This window comes from Podarcis cretensis (assembly GCF_951804945.1).
Source record: "Podarcis cretensis genome assembly, chromosome: 10".
NCBI classification, from domain to species: Eukaryota; Metazoa; Chordata; class Lepidosauria; order Squamata; family Lacertidae; genus Podarcis; species Podarcis cretensis.
Window position 1 is genome coordinate 26,745,980 of NC_137179.1, and position 25,363 is coordinate 26,771,342.

Consider the following 25,363-nt stretch of genomic DNA (forward strand, 5'->3'; position numbering starts at 1 on the left):
AGAGAGTGAGACACGTTAAATATATTGCACAGAGAAGGTTGTGATTTTTTTTAAAAAAAGAACTTTGCAGAAGTCTGCATTAATAAATGACAAGCAATTCCCCTTAATCTTGTTTGTTTCGCAACATACAGGGAGGGAGGTTTCAGTGCTAGCTTGAATGTTCCTCTGTCATTCCATGTGAGCATGATAATCATGCACATTCCCCTCTTAAATACATCACACCTGTAATACACATCCAATGCATGTATTATCTTATGAGGAATACCAAGCATAATCACTTAGGTAACCCTTGGTTCTGTGGAGGAGCTGTATATAAGTAACATGACATATCATAAAATTCACATTCAGTCCCACTAATTCAATTGCTCCCACCAATTAACCAAGACTTCAGATCAATCTACTGTAGGACTACAAGCTTGAATTTCTACTTTTAAACCTATTGTAGCAGCATCTGTCCCATGGTAGAACCATAGCTATTTCTGGTAAATAACTTCAGGCTGCAATTTAGAGGAATGCCCATTTGCTGGTCATATGGCTAGTCTTAATTCTAGCGACCTGTGTCATGAGGCTGTTAGTTTTCCTGCAGCTTATCTGCCTCATAAAACCACAAGATGCTGTTTGTTCCCCAAGGATATGCAATAAGCGCCAACTTGGAACATGGATTAGCACCAAGGCCTGGTGGCCTGACAGCATTGTGTGTGCCTTTCTAACACTAGACCGGAGCTCTAGCCGGGGCTTCCTTTCATTCTCATGAACGCTAATCTCACTTAAGTAATCCTTTTAAGAAATGGAGCTGAAAGAAAGAACTCCTTAATGCCTGTTCCCCAGCAAGATGCAGAGGGAAAAAACACATTTGGCTGAAAGTGGTGCAGACCTAATTGTGGGGAAACTAGGCTGAAAAGAATTAGCATGTCATATTCCTGAAAAGGAAAGCAGCCAAGATGTTTTCAGCAACTGCAAAAGGCAAAAAATAAGAAGAATCTACCTACCCAAGGGGTATCTGTGTGCAGAGTTTCTAGATTTTCTGTCCAGTACAAGGAATGCTGTTAAAGAGTCACATTAGGGGGATTATTTCTTCATTAAGACTTGAATCTCACTGACTGTGGGACAACCACATGTTACATTTGCTACACAGCTATGTTTCAAGTGCATTTTAAAAAGATAAATATGGGACGCAGGTGGCGCTGTGGGTTAAACCACAAAGCCTGGGGCCTGCCGATCAGAAGGTTGGTGGTTTGAATCCCCGTGACTGGGTGAGCTCCTGTTGTTCGGCCCCAGCTCCTGCCAACCTAGCAGTTCAAAAGCACAAAAGTGCAAGTAGATAAATAGGTACCACTCCGGTGGGAAGGTAAACAGCGTTTCCGTGCGCTGCTCTGGTTCGCGGCTTAGTCATGCTGGCCACATGACCCGGAAGTTGTACGCCGGCTCCCTCGGCCAATAAAGCAAGATGAGTGCCGCAACCCCAGAGTCCGAGACTGGACCTAACAGTCAGGGGTCCCTTTACCTTAAAAACATAAATAGCCAGTGTCTCTCTCTCCCCCCCCCCCAAATCTTGGTTGGGACCCTAGCACAGTTCAGTGCAGGATGCATATGCAACATACCTGATAGATGGCTGTCCAATATTGGCTTAAATACCTCCACAAAGGGGAGTTTAGCCACAATGTCCTAAGGCAGTCAGTTTCACTGTCAAACCGTTCTTACCATTAGGATGTTTAACCAACCGTTTAGCTGAAATCTGCTTCCCTGCGGCTTTCACAAGTTTGTTCTAGTTCTGCCCTCTTGTCAGGGATCGTGCTGAGGAGGGCTGCACTGAGGAGGAATGGTGGGAGTCTCTCCCTCCCCCAATCAGAATACTGAATTTTCTCAGGAGCAGGGGGACAGTACAGTGGTACCTCTGGTTACGGATTTAATTCATTTCGGGGTGCTATGCGCAGCCGTAACTAGAGGCACTGTTTCTGCGCACATGCATGGTGTGATAGAGGACTTCTGTGCATGAGCATGGTCCACAGAGCGCTTCTGCGCATGCGTGAGCGGTGACGCCTGGACATATGCACTTCCGGGTTTGCCGCGGCCGTAACCTGGAGGTTACGCAACACGAGGTAGCACTGTACAGTGGAACCTCGGGTTGTGAACATGATCCATGCAGGAGGCACATTCGCAACCCGCAGCGCCACATCTGCACATGCGCAGGTTGCAAACCGGCGCTTCTGCACATGCGCAAAGCACGATATAGCGCTCCTGCGCATGTGTGATTGCTGAAACCTGGAAGTAACCTGTTCTGGTACTTCCGGGTTCGGTGCGGTGCGCAACCCGAAAATGCGTAACCTGAAGCGTCTGTAACCTGAGGTACCACTGTATAGATTTGGAACAGTGGTTTGCAAAGGGACATAGTTCAGAAGACAGAAGTTGGGAAGAACTGGGTGGTGAACACCTAGGAGAAGAAGAACTGGGAGAGAGAGAGAGTTAACACTCTCTTTCACTGGAAAGCGTCCAGCCTCTCAGCCTAAGGTCAAGGAGAGCAGATAAGGTGGCAGCACAGAAAGCAAAGTGGTTGTGAGAGCAGGTTGCAAGACGCAGAAGTGACGTAGATGACAAGGGGGGGGGGGAGTGGGTGGAATCCTTAATTGGGAGCACCTTCATTCCTAGAAATAGATTCTTTGTTCTCTCACTATGATCATTAAAATTTCTAACTGGTAAGAGACTCCTTTCACTTTGTCCTGCTTATCTACTGCTAAAGGGGGAGGGGGAGGAAGCCAATTTCCTGAAACCTGACACCCCTGGAACAAGAGAGATCAACCCTTCTCTAAGTTGATTCCTTCAGATATCTAACGATTGCTCTCATGTCTCTCCTTAATTTTCTTTTCTGTGATAAACACACCCCGCTCTTTCAGTTATTCCTCATGGGAATCATAACAGCAAAATGTTTAAGGCTAAACTATTCCCAGGAACACCAGTGCCTTGTAAGATGGCTGAGTAAGAGAACAATCCCCTTCCAAACAAGTTTTTTCCATGCTCAAGGAATCTTGGATAAAGTGGTCTTGGTGACAGCACTCTTAGGGATTCTGCTGGTCTTTCTGGTATCTCCAAACAAAAGTGTACAGGAGTATCAGTGCACAAAACAAGAAAATCTCATGTATTCAAAGATGGGCCTAAACCTAGGGGAAACAATAGCATTGTTCTATTTAATATTTTATGTTCTTCAGACTCGGGGTCAGGTAATTGCATCAGTTCTAGGAGTGAATATAGGCCTATGTGTGCTGCCACATATCACATAATTTTAGGATAACTGAAAACCTGCTCCAAATTATCCTTGAAAACCATGGTATTTCCCCCCCCCCCTGCCAATGCCAACAAGTTTAATTTGTGCTCATTTTGTTTGCAGTAACAGTACCTGTGTGAAAGGTGTGCAAAATTTAAGAGACGTGCCCCGAAAAAAAGTCAGTTTAACACACATCCTACATTCTCGAATTTACCAGGACTTGTGCAAAGGCATGGGAGAGGGCTTTCACATGATTAAATATGTCTCATTCCAGCATTTAAGCAGTTAAAAACAGCAAGAAGGAGGAGATTTGCTGGTGGCCGGACAGAGGAAAACCACCAGATGTAGAAAAATAAATACTTCTACCTGACTTTGCAAGAGGGGAAGTGACTAGTATGAAAAGGTAACAGATATTTGAGTTGGAGAGCTAAGCGGATATCTGGGTTAAAGCAACTATTTTCTGTGACATTGCTACATCCCCTCTCAGGGAAAAAAATATTCCAGGCTTGGCCTTGTGGTTTGGCCCCTTATGGACTTTCCAAGTCCCCTCTCCCAATTTCCTACTTCCTGCCTTCCTCTTCTAACAGTGCTAAAAATACCTTCTTTTGCTTTGCTTTTAACTTGAAATATGTACTCGGTAGTTTAAAGCTGTGATTCTATATATGCTTATTTGGGTGAAGCCCTATAGAACAAAATTGCATAGGACTGGGCTGCGCGCGCACACACACCTCTTTTAAAAAAACCTACTCCGAGCCTTTAGGATCAAATTAGATGCAGTGCATTTCTTTTCACATGTCTGCCCTGCTTATTTTACTTTTTTAATGACTATACCTCCCTTCAGCCAACGACTCCCAGGGAGGTTCATAATAACAGTCCAATGAAGTAATACACAATGCAATGTAACAAGAAATAGCATAGCTGAAAGGAGAAGATTTGAAAAGACCAGTGCTCAAAACTTAGAAAGACCTGGGAGAGTTAAAAGGATTGTCACCTGGCACCTAAAATATAACAAAGACAATGTCAGGCGAGACTACTTGGGGAAGGAACTCCATAAACAGGTTCCACCACTGAAAACGCCCTGTCTCCACCTTGAGATGGTGAGGGCACTGAGTGGACAGCCTCTTGAGGATCCTGATGAATGAACAGAGTGATATGGAAACATAACTGCAATATTCTATCTAGGCCAGCAGGGTTTGAAGGTCAACAGAAAGGGACTGGCCAAGCAAAGTTGGTCTAACATTAGTAGTGAAATTAGCAGTAAAATGAGCATCTACGAATAGGGATGGACAAATCTGTCAATTTCAGTTTCTCATTTTCCAACCGTAAGTTTGGTTTGCCCTATGGAACAGACTCATTTGAGGTTGGATGGCCATCTGTCATGTATGATTTAGTTGACATTCCTGCATTACATGGGGTTGGACTAGATAGATTCCCATCTCTACAATTATATGATTCTATATATTTGTGAATTTCTTTTAAGTTTACATGATAATTCAGATACATTTTCATGTGGTTTTATCCCAATGTATGCATCTCCCTCCCTAATTTTACCCTAGCAGAATGAATCTTTATATGTTAATTTCACGAAGACTGCATTCTCTGCATGCATTTGTCATGGATGTACACATTTTAAAAGTGTTATTTGGTTGGAGAGTCACACTGTATAATTTGGAGTTGAAAATTTTGAAGGAGAGGTGCGTTTTGGTGTGCATATTGGCTTGGGAACCCCACCCCTATCTTGGAGATGAATACTTTGCCCCTCCCTCACCATATTTCCCCTCAGTGCCCATTGTTCCAAACACTTTCCCCCACTGCAGTTCCAGGATCAGAGCTAAGAATGGAGAAGAGTATTTATTGTGGAGAGGTGAAGCGTGGGAGCAGGAGAGGTTCAGCTCCCCTTCTTTGCACACGCCTTATGGTTAAAGTAAGACCTCTTCTCACTTTATATGTGAACAGGGTGGGCAAGTGAATGATGTCCCTATTCTTTTTAGTTGGGCCTTTAGATCCCTTTTATAGCTAAAGGTTTTCTTGCAGTGCATTGAACTAACCTGAAGACTAGATTTCAGATTGTCTCACCAGCAACTGCTTTTGCTAAGTAGTTCGTAAATTTGTAAGCAATGCACCTCCTTCTGCAAATAATGTAATATTATAGACATTCCCAGTCATCATACTTAAATATGCATGTGAATCATTCAACCTCCAGGTGTGGGAACATTTTTCAGATTCTCAGGCACCATTCAACAGTTTGTGTGTGTGTGTTTTGAGAGACAGAGAGAGAGAGATTGGCATCCAGGTTCCTGGGATTTTTCCAGCCTTGAAAATTATTTACAAATGCAACAAGATAGTGACCTAGTCACATAGTTCTTTACATCCAAGTGGAAAAGATATTCTCCAGGAGAGGATTGGAAACAGTTTCAACGGCCCAAGGTCCCTAAAAGAAAACCTATGACTTTAACAAAGTCATAGGTTTTCTTTTAGGGCAAAGATGAGAAGATCAGTGGGGAGAAATTTAAAGAGTAATAAATTTGCTATGGCATAAGCTTTCATGTACTACATCAGATGCATTGTGTTATCCTTAGTTGCAACTGCAAGTGCACATACATGGCAGGGCAAGGGGATTTTAAAAAGTACAGACAGTGCTAATTCAATGAGAGCTTGAACGTATGGAAAATAAATTCATAACAGTGCTGGTAGGTGGTAATACAATTAATTTAGTAATGTTGAAACCGACATCTGTAGTGGGACAGCAAACCATTGATTCTGTTCAGACCTCAATGAAAAGAAATGAACTTGATAAATTGTAATTCCATAGTAGATTTGGAGACAGAGTAGGCATCTGCATCTGTTGCACTGTCTGCTTCCTGTCTATTACACAATTGTCATTATCTATACTTTTTGCATTTCATTTCTCTCTTTTTGCTGTTTATATATACCTCCATTCATATACCTGCTACTGAGGATAGCACATATATTTCTGATGAAGTGAAATCTAGTCCAGAAAAATGTATACCATAACAAACTTGATAAATGTTTAAGGTACAAGATTCTTTGATGGTTTTGCAACAACAACAAAGAAACAACACAGCTACCCACTTGCAAATTGCTTTTTTGGCCAGGGGTGGGTTAGGGCTAACCCCCAAGAGTGAAGCTGATTTTTTTCCTGGTCAGCTTTGCTGGAAACTAAATTATTTACAGAACTGTGGAAACAGTGTTTATCTTGTTTATTGTCAAATAAATTTTCTGAAGCTTAGCAGAATGCTCAGAAAGCAAGATATGTCAACACTTTTGGGAACTCTGCACAACATAAAGCACCAGCATGTACGCACACAGCCTGCCTTTCAGGGTCAGATGTGTTCTCAAAATCATTGCATTCCTTTCATTTTGCAAAACAGCGGTCTAACACTTTGACAATACTCAGTAAATACTTGGTGACAGAGTCTGTCTTGGGCCATTCAGATGCCTCATTTAGGTCCTTCCACGGACCATTTCAAGCACGGTATTAATAGCACTAGCAGACAGCACCTGTGTGTATGTCTGGATGGGAATGGTGTGGTAGTCAGAAAAAACACACCCAGATAGATAGGTTCCTTCCTCTGGGATATTCCTGATATGCCTCTTCCTTCTGCACACTATAGTCTGGAAGGTAAGCTATAAATGAGGAATGCCTTGTCTCCCCACATCAGTGAGGAGCTGCATGGTGAATATTTCCAGCCTGTCCTCTATAATTCATTTAATTATAATTGTACACATTAATTAATTCATTTTACTTATGCCCCTTTCTTCCTCTAGAAGACTTTCCTGGTTGTCCCTTGTGCTGTTAAACAGCTCTATAATTTGAAGATATCAGCAAGGAAAGCTTTTCATGACATGGTGAAATGCCTTCTCATCCTTTGCCAGTGACTGCAGGTCAAGGTGCATGGCAGCAGGGACTAATAAAAATGTGGGCATCTATAGCCAAGGAGCTCAGAGCATCCTGCCTCAAATTCTACCATAGCCCAATTTCTCCCACTATTTTCTTCAAAAACATCCTATTCCCCCACTCAATTTTTGATTCAATGTATCTCTACATCCACTGTGTTCCTTTATTCCATCGCTCTCCTTCATGTGTTTAGTTAGATTTGAAGCCTGCAAATAGGGAGGAGACATTTCTCTTTGACTCTTATGTTATAAAGTGCCTTAAGTATCTTTCAGATGCTTATAGCTGCCTCTCATTCAAGCAGCTTACAAGGTCAGATCTGCTAAGCCTCAATGGCAGAACCAAACTTAGGGTGGCCAAAATGGAGGACACAAGAGGATAGCCGTAAAAGGTTGGGGTTAGGCAGTGCTGTTTTTCTACAAAAAGAGGTGCTGGAGCACACCATGAACCCCTCTCTCGTTCTCTTAGAACGGCAATGACACCCACTGGAGAGGTGCTGGAACTGAGTTCCTGTGAGTTCCCCCTGAAAAAGCCCTGGGGTTATATAAAAATAGGGTTCATTGGCATTTGTTACTATTACAGAAAAATCAGAATCTGACATGTATAGTATTGTGCAGGTAATAATAGTTTAGGCTGCAATTCTTTACACACTTAACTTGTAGTTACGTTCCACAGAACATAATGGGACTTACTTCTGAGTGGACATGGATAGGTGGGCATGGTTAGTAATGGAACTAACCATGCCCACCTTTGAATACTTGTTACCACTGGTATTCTGGATCAAATCCTGTAGTTCCACCATTCAAATCCTGATTTGGAATTTTATGAAGGTGCGGTATAGAGTATGTCTTATGATAATGACATTCTTTGAATATTTGAGCCTTTCTGTACCAAACCATCTGCATTCCTGTAGCATTTCTGGCATCTTTGTGCTATAGTTTAACCCTTCATGCTGAAGCAGAACAATTTTCATAAGAACCAAACTACCTGTAGTTTTCCAGCAAACTATTTTTATTATCAAGAGACAGATGCACATGTGCAGGAATGACGATTTATAAACCTCAGAAATGGGGGGGGGGGCAACAACACCCTATGCTATAGTATGAGCCTGAGCACAACACATGTGTGTTTTGTGGGGTGGGGTGGGTGTGGGATGGAATTCCAAAAGCAAGCAATTGGCAAATGGGAACAGCCAAAACTCAAAGAGGCAAAAGGAGTTTCTGAGGATATCTGCAATTTAGGGTTGGGAAATTGCAATACGGCATGAGGGGCTTACAAATGCTGTATCCATACATACATGCTTGTGCGTACACACACGCACACACGCGTGTACACACGCATGCATGCGCGTATACACATGCACACACAGTATGTGCTCTGTGCAGTACATTTTATTCCTTCCTAGTCTGTCTTTTGAAATTAACACTGCCAAGTTCTCCTTTTTACCCTATTAAATCATCCTCTCCAAATGCCACTTTATGAATGTATCTTAGTTTCTGCACCAGTTTTGTGAGGTTTGTATGGGGCAGGAGTGTCATTATTTTTCTGCCCTCTGTGTTTATTTATGGAAACTATTTTGTTTTTGGCTTTTGAGGGCCCCAGCGCTTGGAAAAATGCAGGCAGTCTGATCCTCAATGTATTTTGCTCTATTGGGCACACTGCAAGTGAAAGCAGCTCTGTTCTGGCCCCAATGCCAGTGTCCCATGACACAAGTTGCATGTTCAAGGATCATATTTCCCAATAATATATGAAAGGATCTTATTCAATGTTACTTACTCAAATCTTCTGATAAACTGAATTCACTCTGCTCTACCAGGCAGACCTTTGTAACTATAACCAGATGTAAATCACCCTCCCATTAACATTTTAAACATGTTGAAGTCACCACCACTTGGGGATAAGTTAGACTTTTTAGTACAGGAGTGTTGGCTCAGGATTACTAGAACTTTAACACAGGGTTTAAGACAGTAGTGTTTGCTCTCAGTTGTCAACATTTTTCTTGCAGAACTCCTCTGCTTTTCATAGTACAGGCGAAACAATTCTGATGCCTTCTTCCCGACACCAAAAAACAAAACAAAAAAACCACCTCAAGACTATTTTCTCCAATCAGTGTCATAGCCCGAATTGACTAGGATTGAAGTAAGAAAATGAAGTATTTGCATTTCTTGTGTAAATCTTTTTTCTGATCAGCCAAGCACCATCTCTTGGTTAACAGTGAATTCTGTTCAGCATTGCCAACTTTCTGTTTGCCTTTTTTCTGCTTTTAAAATGTGCACGTTAACCAGACATTCAGCAGCTAAAGCTTCCCTATCACTCAGTGTCTATGCCGACACAAGCTGCACCTGTTGGATTTCTGCCTGCCATTAGGCTTGCCAGCCTCTCCCACCCACCCATATGCACCTATATGATAAATGGCGTGGTGGTGGAGAAATAAGCTGGTGTAATTTTCCGTGACATGCAGATATAGCAATAGAAAAGCTTTATCTACTAAATTTCTGCTTTTCTTACACACCTGTTAAGATGCACAGGAGCTCTGCCAGACAGAAAATAAAAGGTAGAAACCTGATGTGTCTTGTAGCAGTATAGGAACCTTGCCAGCAATGAGGAAAATCCAGCAATATTAGCTCTTATGTTTTGGCTTGTCTTAGTGACACAGAGTTACACTCAGACTTTTATTTCTTGGGTGAGTGAGGTTTTCTAAGGTCCTTGTGGTGGCAGCTTATCAGCTACATCAAGGAAGTTGGAGAGGACAGTTCATAGCTATCCAAACTGCCTTTAACCTGGGTTGTTGTCCAAGCCCTGGGGCTATTTTCCATGGCCTTGGCATGCTTGTTGAACATGCTAGCCTGGGTGCAGGTATTGTCATCACTCGGCAATGACCTTGATGACTTCCTGAACTGCTCAGCTGTCTGTTTCGCTGTCTGATCATATTGCTAATTAACTGGAACGCTGATCCCCCCTCCCCACAACACACACCCCTTTATGCTGTGCACGGTATGTGAATGCAACCAGGAAACTTTTCCCGTGCCCTGGAAGGTGCCTGAGCGCCACGACCATGACCCCTGGCTGAGTAGGAGTGAAAGAGTCGCTGCGCAATGGCTTAGCCAGCTTTTTATTTTTGTTAATAGGTTAATTAAAATTCCGCCTTCCTCTTCACCCTATAGTTATACTTCAGCCTTGGAAGGGAGGGTGCTTCGGAGGGCACAGCTGCAGGGCAACCTTTGCTGGTTTCCATGGGAAGACTGCAAGGGCCAAGTCTTACTTTACTTTTGTGTGTGCGTGTGCACACGTGCATGCTCTGTTATGCATATCCAAAGAGGGAAAAAATTAATGTGTGTGCCACATTAGATGTGATGTGCACATTAATGCATTTCTGGGAACAGATCCCTTTAAACTCCATGAATAGGATGAGATGGGGAAGAAGTCACATATATTTTAAAGGAATGACCCCATACGTGAATTTGCACTATGTCTGATGCAGCATGCATCTTTGAGAACTCACAACTACTCAGCTAAAAGACACCCGAGATATATATTAGGGACCCATTCTGCTCTGTTGGCTGTAATTTGTTTTAGCTGGTATTTAACTATGATTTATTTTTAATTTTTAATGGTGAACAGCAGATCATAAATCTTTACTGTAAATTGACCTGGGTTCTATAAAACGGGAATACCAACTTGTTCTGAGGCGTTTTGTAAGAACTGGTAAAACACACACACATTCTGCATAGCAAATTGCAGCAAACAAGCAACAAACAAACAAACAAATTCTGCACACTAAGGATGTAGCTACGTGGTAACCTTTAGTTCAGCACACTAGCAGAAAACTAGAGGGGGGGGAGAATGCATGTTCCTGGGAAAAGGGATAGTTCCTCACTCCATACACCTACAGAATCTAGCCTGCACAACTAATTTAGGGTTGCCAGTTTAGCATCACAAAAAGAGGACAAACACTGGGGGGGGGGGGATGTGCAAATGCTAATATATATGTACAGATGCAAATTTAGAAATAATTACTAGAACTGAAATTGAAATATATCATGCTATAGCAGGCCATGACTGACTAGCTGACCCTTGTGCTGGCTTAGTTTTCATGGGCAACTTCAAGGTCCCTGTTGCTGTCCCTTCTTCTTTGGGATGGCCTCTGTAAAGTGGGACACATGGCCACCCTATACTCAGTGATTCACTTGCTACTCCCAACTGGGATAGTTGGGGATTGGCAAAGGACTGGCACCAACTGAAATGGTCATTTGTAAAGACAGGAGGAATTGAAGGTCTTTAGACAGAGGCTGAAATGCTGCTACCTGTTAGGGATGCTCTAGCAGGGGGTTGAGCTGAATGGGAAAGGTGTGTGTAAACTAGTAGTACAGCTTAAGAAGAAACAACAGCATCTATTAGAGCTGAAAGTAGATTAAAAAGTAAGATACATTATTTAGTCATAGGCTAACTCTCTGGGGGGAGAGTTCCACAGATGGGTGCCACCACTGAGAAGGTAATCTCTGAAGCAACATGAAAGGACTCTGTACACACGGAAGTACCAAGACTGGTGGCATGTCACAATATAAGTCACAGGGCTTGTGACAAACATTTTATCCAGCACCAAAAATGCTCAGCTGATATCTTTATCTTGAGCCCAGATTGTCATGTCGCCAATTGTTAGGGATGCATTTTAGTAGGCGTGTGGTGATTCACAGTCTGGGTGTTCTGAAAATTCAAACTTTCTGCCTGTCAAGCGGATTCTCTGGTAATAATTACCCAGATGTGCAGACATTCAGGAAATTCACCTAGAAGGTTTCCCTGTTTTGGAAAAGTTAATGATCCTTGTAACCTGCATTCTCATCCACCAAGACTCAGAGACAGTCTTACGTGCTATGTAAAGATTATTTTCTTATAGCAATGTAAGGGACATTTCCCACTGGAGCCAAGAAAGCACAGCTTCCTAATGGAATAAAGGGGCCTCCAGACAGTCCATATTTCACAGGAGGGATTCAAGCTCATGACAGAACCTTAGGTTTTCACAATTAAAACTGATTAAAGGGCTTTGTTGCCCTAGATCACACCATACATTTAAAGCACATCACTCCCCCCAAAGAATTCTGGGAACTGTACCCACCACAGAGCTAAATTCCCAGCACCCTTTAAAAACTACAGTTCCCAGGATTCTTTAAAAGGAGGATTGGACTTTTGCAGTTTAGAATGTGTGGGATGCACAGAAATCAGGATAAATGCTTGACAAATAGGTATTAGAAATCAGGATAAATTTATAGCAAAAGCAACAAGAGTCCATCAAAAGGTCATTGCACACGGCCCTCTTTAAGCTAGTAAGCTTTGGTGTGTCCAGTTAATTCCATTTGTTGTAAAACAATAACCACCAGATAGGAATGTACTGGCACAAGGATGTTTGAAGTGACGTCTGAAGCCAATAACTATTTAAAGTTGCAAAGCATGTACACTCTCCCTTTCCAGTGCTGGAGTACATAATGGTTATGACTCTCTCTCTGTTCATTTAAAACAGGAATGGGTAACCTATGGCCCGCCTGATGTTGTTGAATTCCAACTCCCATCAGCCCAGCCAGCATGACCAATGGTCTGGGATGATGGAAGGAGTCTGTCAACATTTGGCAGGCCACAGGTTCCCCATTTCTGGTTTAAAAAGTGAGACCAAACAGGTTGTTTTCCTCTTGCAGCCAGACCACTCTGTATGATGACAGTATAATAATCCACTTGTTATTTCTGTAAATTTAGTATTTAGGGGAAAGGGTGGTAGGACAGGGTTGGTAACCATCTAGATAAGCCCACAGCGTGTTTAAGTGCTAGCCTATTCTCAGGTCCCATGCAAATAGAAAATGCAGAGCAGGGTGTGCATAAGTTGTGTTCTAGTTAAAGATATATATGTATGTGTTCCTTATGGCTTGGACAGCTGCTTAATCTATCAACTTGGGCAGGTTTTCTAATATGCAGGAAGGAATTTGTGGGGCCCACCCAATCCCCCTGAAGTCCTTACATGTTTCCAAACACCTCTTCGGTTAACCGCTGTAGATGCTACGTGCAAAAATGTGTGCAAAACATGTGATCAGTAAAGTCTAGTCTCTTTCCAGAAATCCTGGCACTCTTCCCAGTGGGGTGAGGTTTTGGAGAAAGGAGAGATGGCCCTCTGACATGCCAGTGAAGAACTAATCGGAGCTTGGGACTCTGACACTTTCTCTTGGAAAAGGTCATACTGGAAAGGTCAAGAAGATGGCCCGGTTTCTTGGGTTTTGTGGGAAATTCACTCCCAGTGAGCTGGTGCAGAACCTTTACTTAGATACCTACCCATTTAGATCTAGGCATACGGTAGGACTGCAGGTGGTATTATACGTTTGGGAACGGAAGTAAGCAGAGGAAATCAACAGTTTATATGAGAGAATTACAGGTTTCCTATAAAGAGAGCCAATGAGACAGGGAATAACTGGTATTTAGAACACTATTCAAAACCCAGCACCCTGCAATTTAAATACTGGTTTGTTAAAATGAAAGTTTTGTCTTACTTGCTCTGCATGTTATAATAAACCTGTAATTCTTCTATAAGGAAAAAGTGATGCCTCTTAAGTAGTTAAATACCTTCTTGCGGCATCATTACCCTACACACTTTTTACTGCCTTGCCAGTTGCTTTGATGTTTAGTCTATAGTTTATGGTTAGAGGGGCAATGTGGTATTTTACTTAAATAATGTACATGGAACATGTTACCCTTTCTGTACACTTTTCCTTCCAAATTACACTTCACTGAAAAGAAGAAGAAGCAATCTTTCTTTATATGCTCCAATTTGTTTGCCATATAATGGCTCACTGGATGGCTTGGGTAACAATCAATACCAGATGCACGTTTCAGGAAGGCAATAAGTGATCCCACAGTAGTAAGTTCTCGGTGCACCAGCTCATTTCATTGAAACGGCATATGGTTTTTGTTGGCCTTAATTGGTCTTCCTATTGGCTCTTGAAATGAAACACTTAGGTATGTAGGTGCCTTGCAACAAATGTGAGAATATGCATCATGTACATCAGGCCGAATCCAGTCTCTTTGCTGCTTTTTTCCTTCCCAGTAAATGGGGGGGGGGCACTTTGATGTGCAAAGAAATGGATGGAATGAAGAAGAGGCTGTTAGCTGTGTTAAAAGAGGCAATGGTTTGTGAATTTACTGAAATGTGGTAAATGGATAGGATCCAATAGAACAGTGGGTCACATTGACATGAAACTGATTCAAATACACAGGTGGAAACACATACTAAATATTCTCATTGGTCTGTATCATAATGAAGTGCATACAGAGGATCACTTGTTTGGAATGCTGCCTTAAACTAAGATGTCCATGCATGTCAAAAATGTACACATTGAGGAGAAATCACCACACATATCCCCCCATATTTAAATTTAGCTCTGTCTGTTGAAAGGCTAAGTCTAAGTTTTGATCAAAGCACAACAACATAGGTTATTTGTTGTTAAGAGGCGCCGGCTTGATTTTGTATCCTGCATCAGGGCAAGACTGGGCTGGCAGCACTCAGAAGACAGTTGGACCTGAAGAACATACTGAAATATTATTTACTGACCTTATGTCCCACACCTCCCTCTAGAAGGAGCCCTGGGTGGCAATACACAAGATTACACCAGAACTGGGAAAACAGCTGCTTCTCATGCAAAGTTGTACCCCAAACAGGAAACCTTCCTGTCTGGGAGGCTCCTGTGGCTAGTCTGGGTGTGGCCAGTCCAAAGTCTGAGAATACCCCACTGCTTGGGGAGATGCTCCAACCTCGAGATTTGTGACTCAGTTACAAGGGACTGTTGCACACAGAACCAGGGGTTCTAGCCATGGTAGTTCCAGTCATACTGTATACCCTATGAATCTTATCTTCTTCATCTCTTTACCCAGAGGTTTTGCCTGCTCACTTTATGAATCTTATCACAAACACGCTTTTCATCTTTGATGAAGGCCAACAGCTGTAGCCCTTCCCCCTTGTTTGACACTTCAAACTTCATGAAGAAGCACGTTTTTTAATGCATTTCCTGGCAAAGTCCAAATAGGAAAATGTAATATCAGAAGTGCAGAGAGGCAACTTTTGGAACTGACAGCCTTCCCTCTGTTTTTTTTTTAAATACTGCCAACTCAGTATGCCAATTATCTAGATTCTTCCCAGCATACACAACACATTTTTGTTTGAGTCTGTCTTCCCATCCATCGTACTTGGACACTTTCCTTTCATTCTGCCCAAATCATGCTCCTTTTCATACTGTTCTGGTTAAATCCATAGTTATTTCAGGATACTTGGAATAGACATGCTCTGGCTAACAACAAATGTTTTACTTTTATGGCCCAGGTAGCTCTCTCCTATGTGCTGTTCTCTCAAACAGGCTCAGAGTATTTTCTGTTCCCTGTAGAATGAAGGAAAGCTTTTATACAGCTTACGATAAGACCTCTCTCATTTGTCTTAGTCTGGTTTTACTGCTTCCTTTATCTCTGCCACCTGTGTGCCACAAAGCATTCACAGCAAATACCCTTCTTCAGACACAAACCAAGCTGCATGCAGAAATTAAAGCCTTAAGTTAGCAGGCTGTTATGGGGAGCTCCATTGAAGAACTCACTTGGTGGATGAGTTCACACAATGATTTAATTGCATCTAGAACCTGCTTATGTGAAATCATTATTATGGATCAGATCAGTCTCTCTCTTTTTTAGCACCAGCTAAAACCAGTTGTTGTATTTTGCTTTAGTTTTATATTGCCATTTTTGTTTTAATAAATATGCATTTTCTGCCCTGGGACCTTTGTGTGAAAGGTGTACTATGAATGCTCTAAATAAAATAAAAGTTAAAATAAACTTACAATATAAGATAAATCATGCAGGACCTTCACAATTAGGTCTCAATATTTTTTTTGTTTCTTTTTAACTTAAAAAGGGTTATAAACAGTGGCAGCGGAGGACAGGGTCTTTAACCTTTTCCCCATAATACAGTACTTTTTCCGATCCAAATCCCCCCCAATATTCTCTTAGCACAACAGACAAATATAGGGGCACACAGAGTACACAGCTACTAAAAGAAAGGTTAACACAGAGAGAATTTTTGAGCTATATTCCCAATGCTGTGGTTCTGTTTGCGCAACAGATTTCCATGTGCAAAACAGAGCTTCCGCTTCCTCTCCTGCTCTGCACACCTCAAAATTTGCTCCAGGGTGTTGGGAAATACTCTGGAGGAGATTTGGGGGGGGGGCATGAGGGAGGAAAGGAAGGGGAAATGGTGTTGCACAAGCAAACACAGTGTTGGATACACTGTGTTGGATACAACTCTCTCCATCTTCATTTATCAACAAACTATTGCAATATAATTCTATTCCAGTATGCAAGTGCTTTGATAATACCTTGCTTCCTAACCCATTATATTCTGTAAAAGTATACATGGTGTGGAAAAGGCCAATAGGGAAGACAGACAAGAGCAAATACTAGTTTACACAGCCCTTTATTACACAATTTACTACCACAGGGTATATTGATGGCCACCACATCTTCCATCAGCCACCTCCCATCTGTTTTTTTTTAAAGCTGTATTTATGATAAATTAACAGTTAACCATGGATGACAGGAGCTATTGTCCAAACATCTAGAGGCTTAATTTAATATAAAATACAGCTTTTATAAAACCATGCCTTTCAGGAACTTCTGATATAGATCTCTAGCTACAGAAGTGAGGTCACATTAGAGTCTCTAATGAAAACTGTAGGGAGTGTAAAAAAAAAAAACCCTTGGCATTTGTTAACTAGCGTTTAACTGTTCACCGATTCTTTAAAAAAAAGTATTTAATTTCCCCCCTAGAAATAGTATAAACTAAACAAAATGTAAACATAAATCAAAGAAGACAAAAAATAACCACAACCACGCATATTAGAATCCCAGCTGGGTACTTGTTTTTTCAAACCAAATTGGAGGCATGGGGCCCTAATCCAGACCACAACAGGGGGTGGGGACTGAGGGTAAAGCCTTCTGCTTGCACAGCAGGGTCCTCATCCAGACTGGACCCCCTGTACTTGCAAGTGATAAAAATAAAAGCTTGCACTCAGTGGCAAACTATGTGATTAGTGTCACATAGAATTTGGCCCTTAGTGACAGTTTTCACCAATTTTGGGCAGGGACCAGTAAGAATGATTTCCTGCATGTACAGCTGAGTGTCCCAGAAAAATAGGTTCACCCGTTTCCCTCTGATGATTCCCATACTTACTGTTGGGCATTATGGGACTCTTATCAGGGTGAGCCGGAATACACATGCACAGAATTGCCATCTGATGAACAAGGCTTATCAGAATGATCACTATAATGGATTTCTTTTTGCCAAAACAGTGCTTTAGCCACACTGATTCTTCAGAAATATGAGAACTTTTCAGTGGCTTTTCGCGACCTCTGGTCATAGGTGCTTCCAAAAACAGATCTTGCCCCAGATGTTTTGCTGGTTGAGGTGGAGCAACAACTGGTATCCATAATCCGCACTCACCAAAACCAAGGTGTGTAAAACCCAAGACCAGCTAAGTTATTTTGGCACCTGTGGTAGTAAATCCTAGAAGCCCCATTTCTTCCCTTTCCCTGGCAGTAAAATATAACGATAACGAATTAAATAACCAACAATTTGCTGTCCTTTCAGGACACCTGAAATCTGCTTCCTTACTGTGCCTAATGGCAGGGCCGGTGCTATCCAAAAATGTGCTCAGTTGCAACCCTTTTCTTAGGTGAGCCTTTAAAAATGGTATGGTCTGAGCAGTTCAGTCCTATGTAGGTTTTTAAGGCTTCCACCTGTACCTTCCTTCGCAGAAGTTACATTATGTGCCTGGCAAGAACACAGCTGGCTTTGCCTCCTGCCAGTGCACACCATTCACAGGATCGAGCAGTTAGTGTTACTGACAGCTAAAGGCATTATCCATTCAACTTTGAACAAAAGAATCCCGGTCACTTGCAATAATACATCCACCTCCCCAGCTGTGCAAATGATACTAACCGTCACTGAACATCATTCTGCTTCTCTCATAAACTATTAAGGCTTGTTCTCCTGTCAGAATAGAATTCCCCTCTGTTCTTTTTGTACAGCCACAAGCTATGGAGTCAACTCAACATGGTATTCCCTGCGGGCCATTTTTGTTATGTCTCTAATCTTACCCCCAAAAGCTGTTAGAAATCAGTAAATATGGAAAGATTGCAATCTGCACTTGATGGGTCATAAGAGAACGCCATTCCAATTGCAAGACAGCTGCAACATAGCTTCCCCCTCACCTTCCTGCTCCCAAGCTGGGCTGATCAGGGGTCCAATCTTTGATATACAAATATATCTGAAGATGTAATACTTGAGAGCACCACACCTTGGAGCAATCCACACTCAAGCTCCTTTAGTTTGCAAAACATCCCTGTACTGGTATTTTTCACAAATGCAATTATCATCCATCTGTATCTCCCTTGTTTGCAAAACCATTCCATGCTGCATGCCAATTTGAAGTGCAATAAAAAGTATGTGTGTGTGTGTCTTAAGTCATGTGCACTGTTACATCTTTATCACACAATATGGGAACTGGGTAGTACTTGAAAGTTCACCTTTTTAAAAAACAAAACAAAAAAACAACACCTCCATGCATGCACACCTCCTTAGTTGATCCAATTTAATGGAGAAAGTGATTACTGGGTAGGTGGGGCATGGAAGTCTCAAACCCCCCCAGCAAAGACCCTGTTACCCCAAGGGTCCTTTCTGTATGTGTGTGGGAGGGGTCTCTCCTAGCCTGTTCTGGGAATGTAGCCTTTTCTCCCCTGCTCCTCCCCTAAGTTAATGGAGAGACCACGCTAAGTAAATGGGATTGTTTTATGTATGCTTTGAGGAAGCGATTAATGAAAGAATGAATGAAAGAAAGAAAACTATGAGAAGAAATAAAATTTCATTGGTTAGCCCAAAAATGTCGAACTCCAGGCAGGCAGAGATTGAAAGTCTGCCTGCCTTGAGCTCTGCACGTGCATTGGCAACAACCCAGCAGATGTTGGCTGCTAATGCAAAACCCACAGTAAAAGATCAGATACAAGGCCTAAAGTATTGCTATATTTATCTGCTGTTTTAAAATTGCAAGCAGAATTGCAAAGATATATACGTACTTTATTTTTGGCCACAGGCTTTATAGCTCTGACTTGGAGAGTTGACCGAGACAGTCAACCTTTTTTGTGTGTGAATGTGTGTGGACTATTAATTTCCAACAAAAAACAAAACACTTCTTTTTTTAATATCTGCCAAAGAATATGGAAAATGTATATTTTCAATGTAAATAACTGCAACTATATTTTTCAGTGACAATCAGTTATTATTAAGAGTTGGCCTGTTGGGGTTGTTTTTGGACCAAAGCATAGCTGCCACGCTTATCTTATCTGAGATTTATACGCCTATCCAATTTAATATTACATAATAATTACAAATCATCCGTGAGACCTTGTCAGCTGCTCTGATCCCACAAAATGACTCGACCCGAAACCCCAAAGTACTCAGAAACATTCTTCACAGAATGTTTTCATAGGCACCACTTCAAAGTGGCTGCGGTTTAAAAATATGCTGCTATTTTGGTGTCCACTTGTGTGGGATAAAATTTCCCATCAGTAATAGTAGGACTGTAATAGGACTCCAGAGGAAATGAGAGAGTTAAGAAGGGTGTTCAAGGTGTCTTTTTACTAGTTAGAATGCAGTACGTTGATGAAATAATATTTAGGAGCCTCTCTTTTTTCTTGAGGTAACTGTGACTAACTGCAAATAAAGTCACAAAACACAGCAGAAGTTAATGCAAATTCAGAACCCAATGAGTTGTTAGAGCAGATCTTATATTTGATTCTGTATGCTCTTTCTTATTTTTTACATTTATATCTCACCTTTCTTCCAAGGAGCTCAATGTAACAAGCATATCCTCACAATAACTCTAATGTAAGTTGGGCTGAGAGCCTGTGACTAGCCCTCAGTTTTATGACTGAGCAGTGATTTGAACCCTGCTCTCCCAGGTCCGAGCCCAAACCTCTAACCACTGCACCACCCCGGCTCTCTTATGGAAATTCTTTGAGGCTTTAGTGAACCACCATGCATGAGTAACAGACTACTGCTGGCTCACAAGCTATGTGGATCTGTCTAATGCACTTACTGCCTCTTGTTAGTTTTGCGATGTTACATAAATCTATATATTTGCATACATTGATTGCTGTTGGATTTTACGTAAGAACTCAAAAAAGCCTTATTCAGATATCCTATTACACATTAAGTGGTCCTTGCCTAATGGCAGCCAGACATGCCCTTCAGAGGTCACAATTTCAGTGGTAGTGTAGAGACCTACACACTTGCAACTTGGATGAGTGTAGTCCTCCTCCAAGGAAATTCTGGCCACTTGCTTGTGTAGAGGAGGCCAACTTATGCACATCTGCTCAATGGGCCTCTTCACATTGCCACCAAATTCATGGCTAGTGAGTGGGTGTTGCAGTGGTTGGGTTGTGGCCAGCAGGTGAGTTCTCATTACCCCCTCACATGTTAATAATGTGGGGCAGGGGGTTTGAAGAGGGCTTACGTAAATATATTTTGGAAATAAACTTCTGTATGTGAACAAAGAAGGATGTTTGAAATATCTCCTGATAGCAGGTGATGGGTTTTGCAAGAGAAACTGTGCCCGCATGTGCACAACTATCTGCTAAAAATGTATAGAGAGTTTATTTTTTGTGTCCTAAGTACTATGTGTAAATGCAAGGCAGTCATTTCGAAGTAACCACTTAGTTAAGAATAGCTCCTGTGACTTCTATGGAATTATTCTGGATTAAGTGGTTTGTGGATTAGAGCTCTGACCATTTACAACCTCCTCCTAGAATACCCTTTCGCTGTGGCCTTACAAATCAACAAATTGCATTTCTATCAGGTGCAACAGAGGCAATGAGCCTTGGTTCCTACCAGAGATCCCATGAGTGCCAGGCACTTAGTACTGGAATGCCAGGAGTGGCACCTTCTTCCTTCATAGCATTCTATGCCACCTCTGTACCAGCTCAGTAGCACTAGTGGCTTCACTGTGGGATTTAGGAAGATTTATTTACTTGCTCAATTATGCCCTTGTGTCCCATTTTGGTACCCTTAAAAGACCAGTTCTGGCGACAAACTGATCCAAATCACGTTTAGACTTGCTTTCAGGGATGGATGAACATATTTTTGAAGACTACACACTAGTATTTATGCAGTCACTTAAATGAAGACGAAACAAAGGAAGAGCCCCATATTAATCAGTACTTATTTAACTTGCTTTAGCCTACCTGAACTGCTACATTCTTTAATTTATTTTAATTGGTGTGTCTGTGTTTGTGTGGTAGGTTTTTACGGAATTCAATAAGAAGTGAGACTTCTTAGCTCTCCTGTAACCTAGAAGGGAAAATTTAGGCAGGCACAATTTCTCCCCCTCTTCCTCTTCTACAAACCCAAATAGCTGCACCTGCAAGAATCTTTCTTTTCTTTACCACTTTTAAAGACAAAGAGCATGATTCCATGTTGTGTTTGACATCTCAAACTGAGGCAAGACTAGTCTGCAAAATATGGGTGACATAGGGAAATACTGCTGTTGTTCATCTGTAAGAAAGCTGATCTCTGTGTCTCTGTCATTTTTGGCATGAGAATCCCTGGCACCTCTCAGAACACAAAGTCTAAGACTTGTGTAAATATCAGGATATGCCTTTTGAAATTCACACTCTCTGCACAAACATTATTGTCCCAAAGAGAAACTTTCCTAAAGCCCAGGTCATATTCTGAACCAACTTCCATTCTTTTCAGTTCTGAGTAAAAGCAATAGAATTGCATAACATTGAAACACTATGTTGGTTTTCATTTGTTTGTAGGACAGGGATGAGGGTAACCAGCAGTTGAATCTAGGATTGCCACAGAAATGGAATTGTGCTTGAAATGTGTGTTTCCATGGGATAAGACTTGGGTGCTGGCAGAGCTGACCAATCAGTCAGAATCCGAAAACTTAATACAAAACTAGTCCTCCAAGCAGAACTATGGGTCGGTAACATCACCATGCTGGGACTCATCTGTGCCCAAGCATGGCACACAGAATCTAGCTATGGATTCATATTGGGCCATAGTTGATTTCCTAGATAATGCTGCAAACTCATTTCTTAGGTCAGGAAGAATAAAGACGACAGTAGCTGTTTCATAAGGCAGGTTATTTTGCTTCAAAGCTGTCACTAAATTAAATATAAAAGCTTGGCTTTTGTTTTAGGCTGTGTATATATTGCTTACAGTCACTTTGGCACTGAAAAATGAATTTGTGTCATGTTCAGAGGTATGTGGACTTTACAGAAGCCCTAGGCAATCGGGTGAATGTCTCCTTTAGTAAATAAACTTCACCATTATCCCTCTTTTTAAAGGAAAAGGTCAAAAGCCTGCATTTGAGCCAAAGCAAATTCTAATCATATTCCTTGCTTCCCTTGGGTAAATATTTATGAACAATTAAAATCTGGGTCAGTACAATTCACCCATGACTGATGGAATCTGAAGATAATATTCACAGGAAAGGAGAAATTGTAAAAGCATTTTGTTACCCTTTATTAAAGTTACCGAGAAGTAGTCTAATTTGGCCCCTATCCTGCCCTCACCCTTGCATATATATTGTGGCTTTGGCTTATCTGTATTTGCAGAAGGAATTTGAAATTACAGAATGTGCATCCCTCTCTGAGAAATTCTACTAGTCTAGAAACTCACTAAAACTCCTCAGATGTCCTGGCTTAGAAGGAACCTTTCAATCTGACTTTAGGTGAAATTAGGTGACAAATCTTAATTTACACAATTTGTTTGATAAAAGCCAACACGCTTATTTCAAAGTAGCAGGCCTTAGTGGGCCATCTTCCTGTTTAAGAAATAAATTCTCTCCCTTCTCCAGCAGTATATGGTTTCCTATCCCATCTCATCAGCAGAGTCAAGTCTGCCTCTCACTGGTCTGTGAACGAAACTTATTAAAGGTGCTTGGCAGACGAGACCTGTTGAGGGAAGGGATCAATAAAACATGCTGATTCAAGACATCTATGGTATTTGGGGTGAGTCCATCTTAGCATATCCATTTACTGGGAGTATGGCTCTCTAGCACTACCAATGGAACAGTATAGCCACATAGTAGAGGGGAAAACTTCTGCAAGGAATTTTCTCTATTTCAAGTGTAAGCTAAGTAATCGTAAAAACCACACCTTGGAAACTTGGCTGTTAATGATAATTTTCAAATTCCCTTTGATATCTGACATGTATGTAGCAAAAGTACAATTATGCACTTGGACACACACACACACACACAGAGAGAGAGAGAGAGAGAGAGAGAGAGAGAGGGAAATCTTCCCATCCCTGTAGCTTATGTTATTCATTAAACAGTTTTGGTTGGTTGTTTCTAAGAACATTTATAAATCACCAACTTGTAAGAAAATATTATGGCAGTGTTCTGTAAATCTTTTAAACATTGTAAGATTATAAAATAATAAGATACAGAACAAAAGACCAACACTGAATTAAATTAATTACATAAAAATACTTGGTGAAACAAAAATGTTTTCAGAAGCTGATGAAATATTAAATTGTAGGGGCCTGTACGATTTCAATAGGAACAGTGTTCCAAAATACTGGTGCCACTATGCTAAAAGTCTAAGTTTGCATAGAAATTAAATAAATATGAGACAACTCTGGGACAGTTGATACATTTTGTTGATACATACTGTCTTCAGTGCTGAACTAGAGGCCAGAGATGCTATTGACCTGGTGCCAGCGTTGTTCATAAACCCTTCTCTTTTCATTACAGTCATCCGAGCCAAGGTAGTGGGCAAGAAGCTTATGAAGGATGGACCTTTTGGGACGATGCAATATACTGTCAAACAAATGAAGGTATGTACACAATCATACTGGATTGATACAGTAAAACATTTCAAATTGTGGTAGAAATGCCATTATCTGAGAATAGATCTCATGAAACTCCATGATATGCTAACTACGGATGAATGGATTGGTCTAGTTTTGAACCAGTTTCATATATGTGAACTCATAAATTTGTTAGCATCAATTTGCTAATTATTTTTTTATAGAACATGCAATTTTTCCCAGTACTTTTTAATGTGTTGCTTCTCAAAATGCATATTTTCCTACTTATTTTACCCTATTAGCACTGGAATAAAATCTTCCTTTGGGGTGAATGGGAGCTCTTTTCCAGTGCAAATAGCTTGTGTGGTCGGGGGTGGGTGGATCTGGCCTGGGGCTTCAGTGAGATAGCAAAGGGTTAAAGCCTACCTACCCTGTGGGTCCTGGTGCAAATAGTCCCACTCACCATGAACACATACCTGCTATTGTTAATTGTGTGAATAGTGTCTCACAATAGTTTGGCCCACAGCCTCTCAAAACACAAAGCTGACACATGCATGTGCGACAGTCCTTAGAAATAACTTCCCATTCTACTCCAGGTGCTACAGAACAGAATATTATTTGCCTTCTGGGCTTTCTCTCAGTTGTGGGTTGCTGCTCCCTATGCAGGAGGGGTAGTTGTCACTCTGACAACCTAGTTTAGAGACCATTTCAGTCTGCAGCCAGGGCATACCATGAAAACAGTTCATGCACGTCACCTTTTTATGTAGGAAACCAGTTGTGTGATCATGCCAATATTTATTTAGACTATTTATAGCCTGTTACTAATTCTTCACCCAGTTTCAGAACAAGAAACAACATTAAATTACAAGAAAACAATATTTCATTTCAATACAACTTAATGTAAAAACAACAGTATGCTATAACTATGTAAACAAACAAACAAATAACTGCATCAGCCAAGTGAGGGACACAACTTTATCAAATGCCTGGTGACCTGATGTCGAAATGGCATCAGTGTTGGTGCTTGATTGTACCTGAGAGGTGAGGACATCCCAGAGTTGGGGAGTCACTACTGTTGAGGCAGTATTATTGTTATCCCATTTATATCCCACCTTCCTCCAAGGAGCTCAAGTTTGCCCCCCTCTCCATTTTATCCTCACATCAACCCTGTGAAGTAGGTGAGGCTGAGACTGGTCCAAGGTCACCCAGTGAGTTTTAAGGCTGAGGCAGGAGCTGAACCTTGGTTTCCCACATCCTGTTCTGACTGAGAGCAGCACCAGCCTATTTAAATGCCCTGGGA

The 25,363-nt window shown here is 41.4% G+C and overlaps 2 protein-coding genes across 5 annotated transcripts in view; one reads left to right on the forward strand and one right to left on the reverse strand.

Moving 5' to 3' along the window:
- Positions 1–25,363, reverse strand: part of SYN3 (synapsin III) — a 214,478-nt gene that overhangs the window by 113,426 nt on the left and 75,689 nt on the right. The gene's annotated exons all lie outside the window — the stretch shown is intronic.
- TIMP3 (TIMP metallopeptidase inhibitor 3) overlaps positions 1–25,363 on the forward strand; it is a 46,399-nt gene that overhangs the window by 10,371 nt on the left and 10,665 nt on the right. Inside the window, exon 2 of the mRNA XM_079993125.1 lies at positions 24,008–24,090. Coding sequence (XP_079849251.1) covers positions 24,008–24,090 — 83 coding nt within the window. The remainder of the gene's footprint in view (positions 1–24,007; positions 24,091–25,363) is intronic.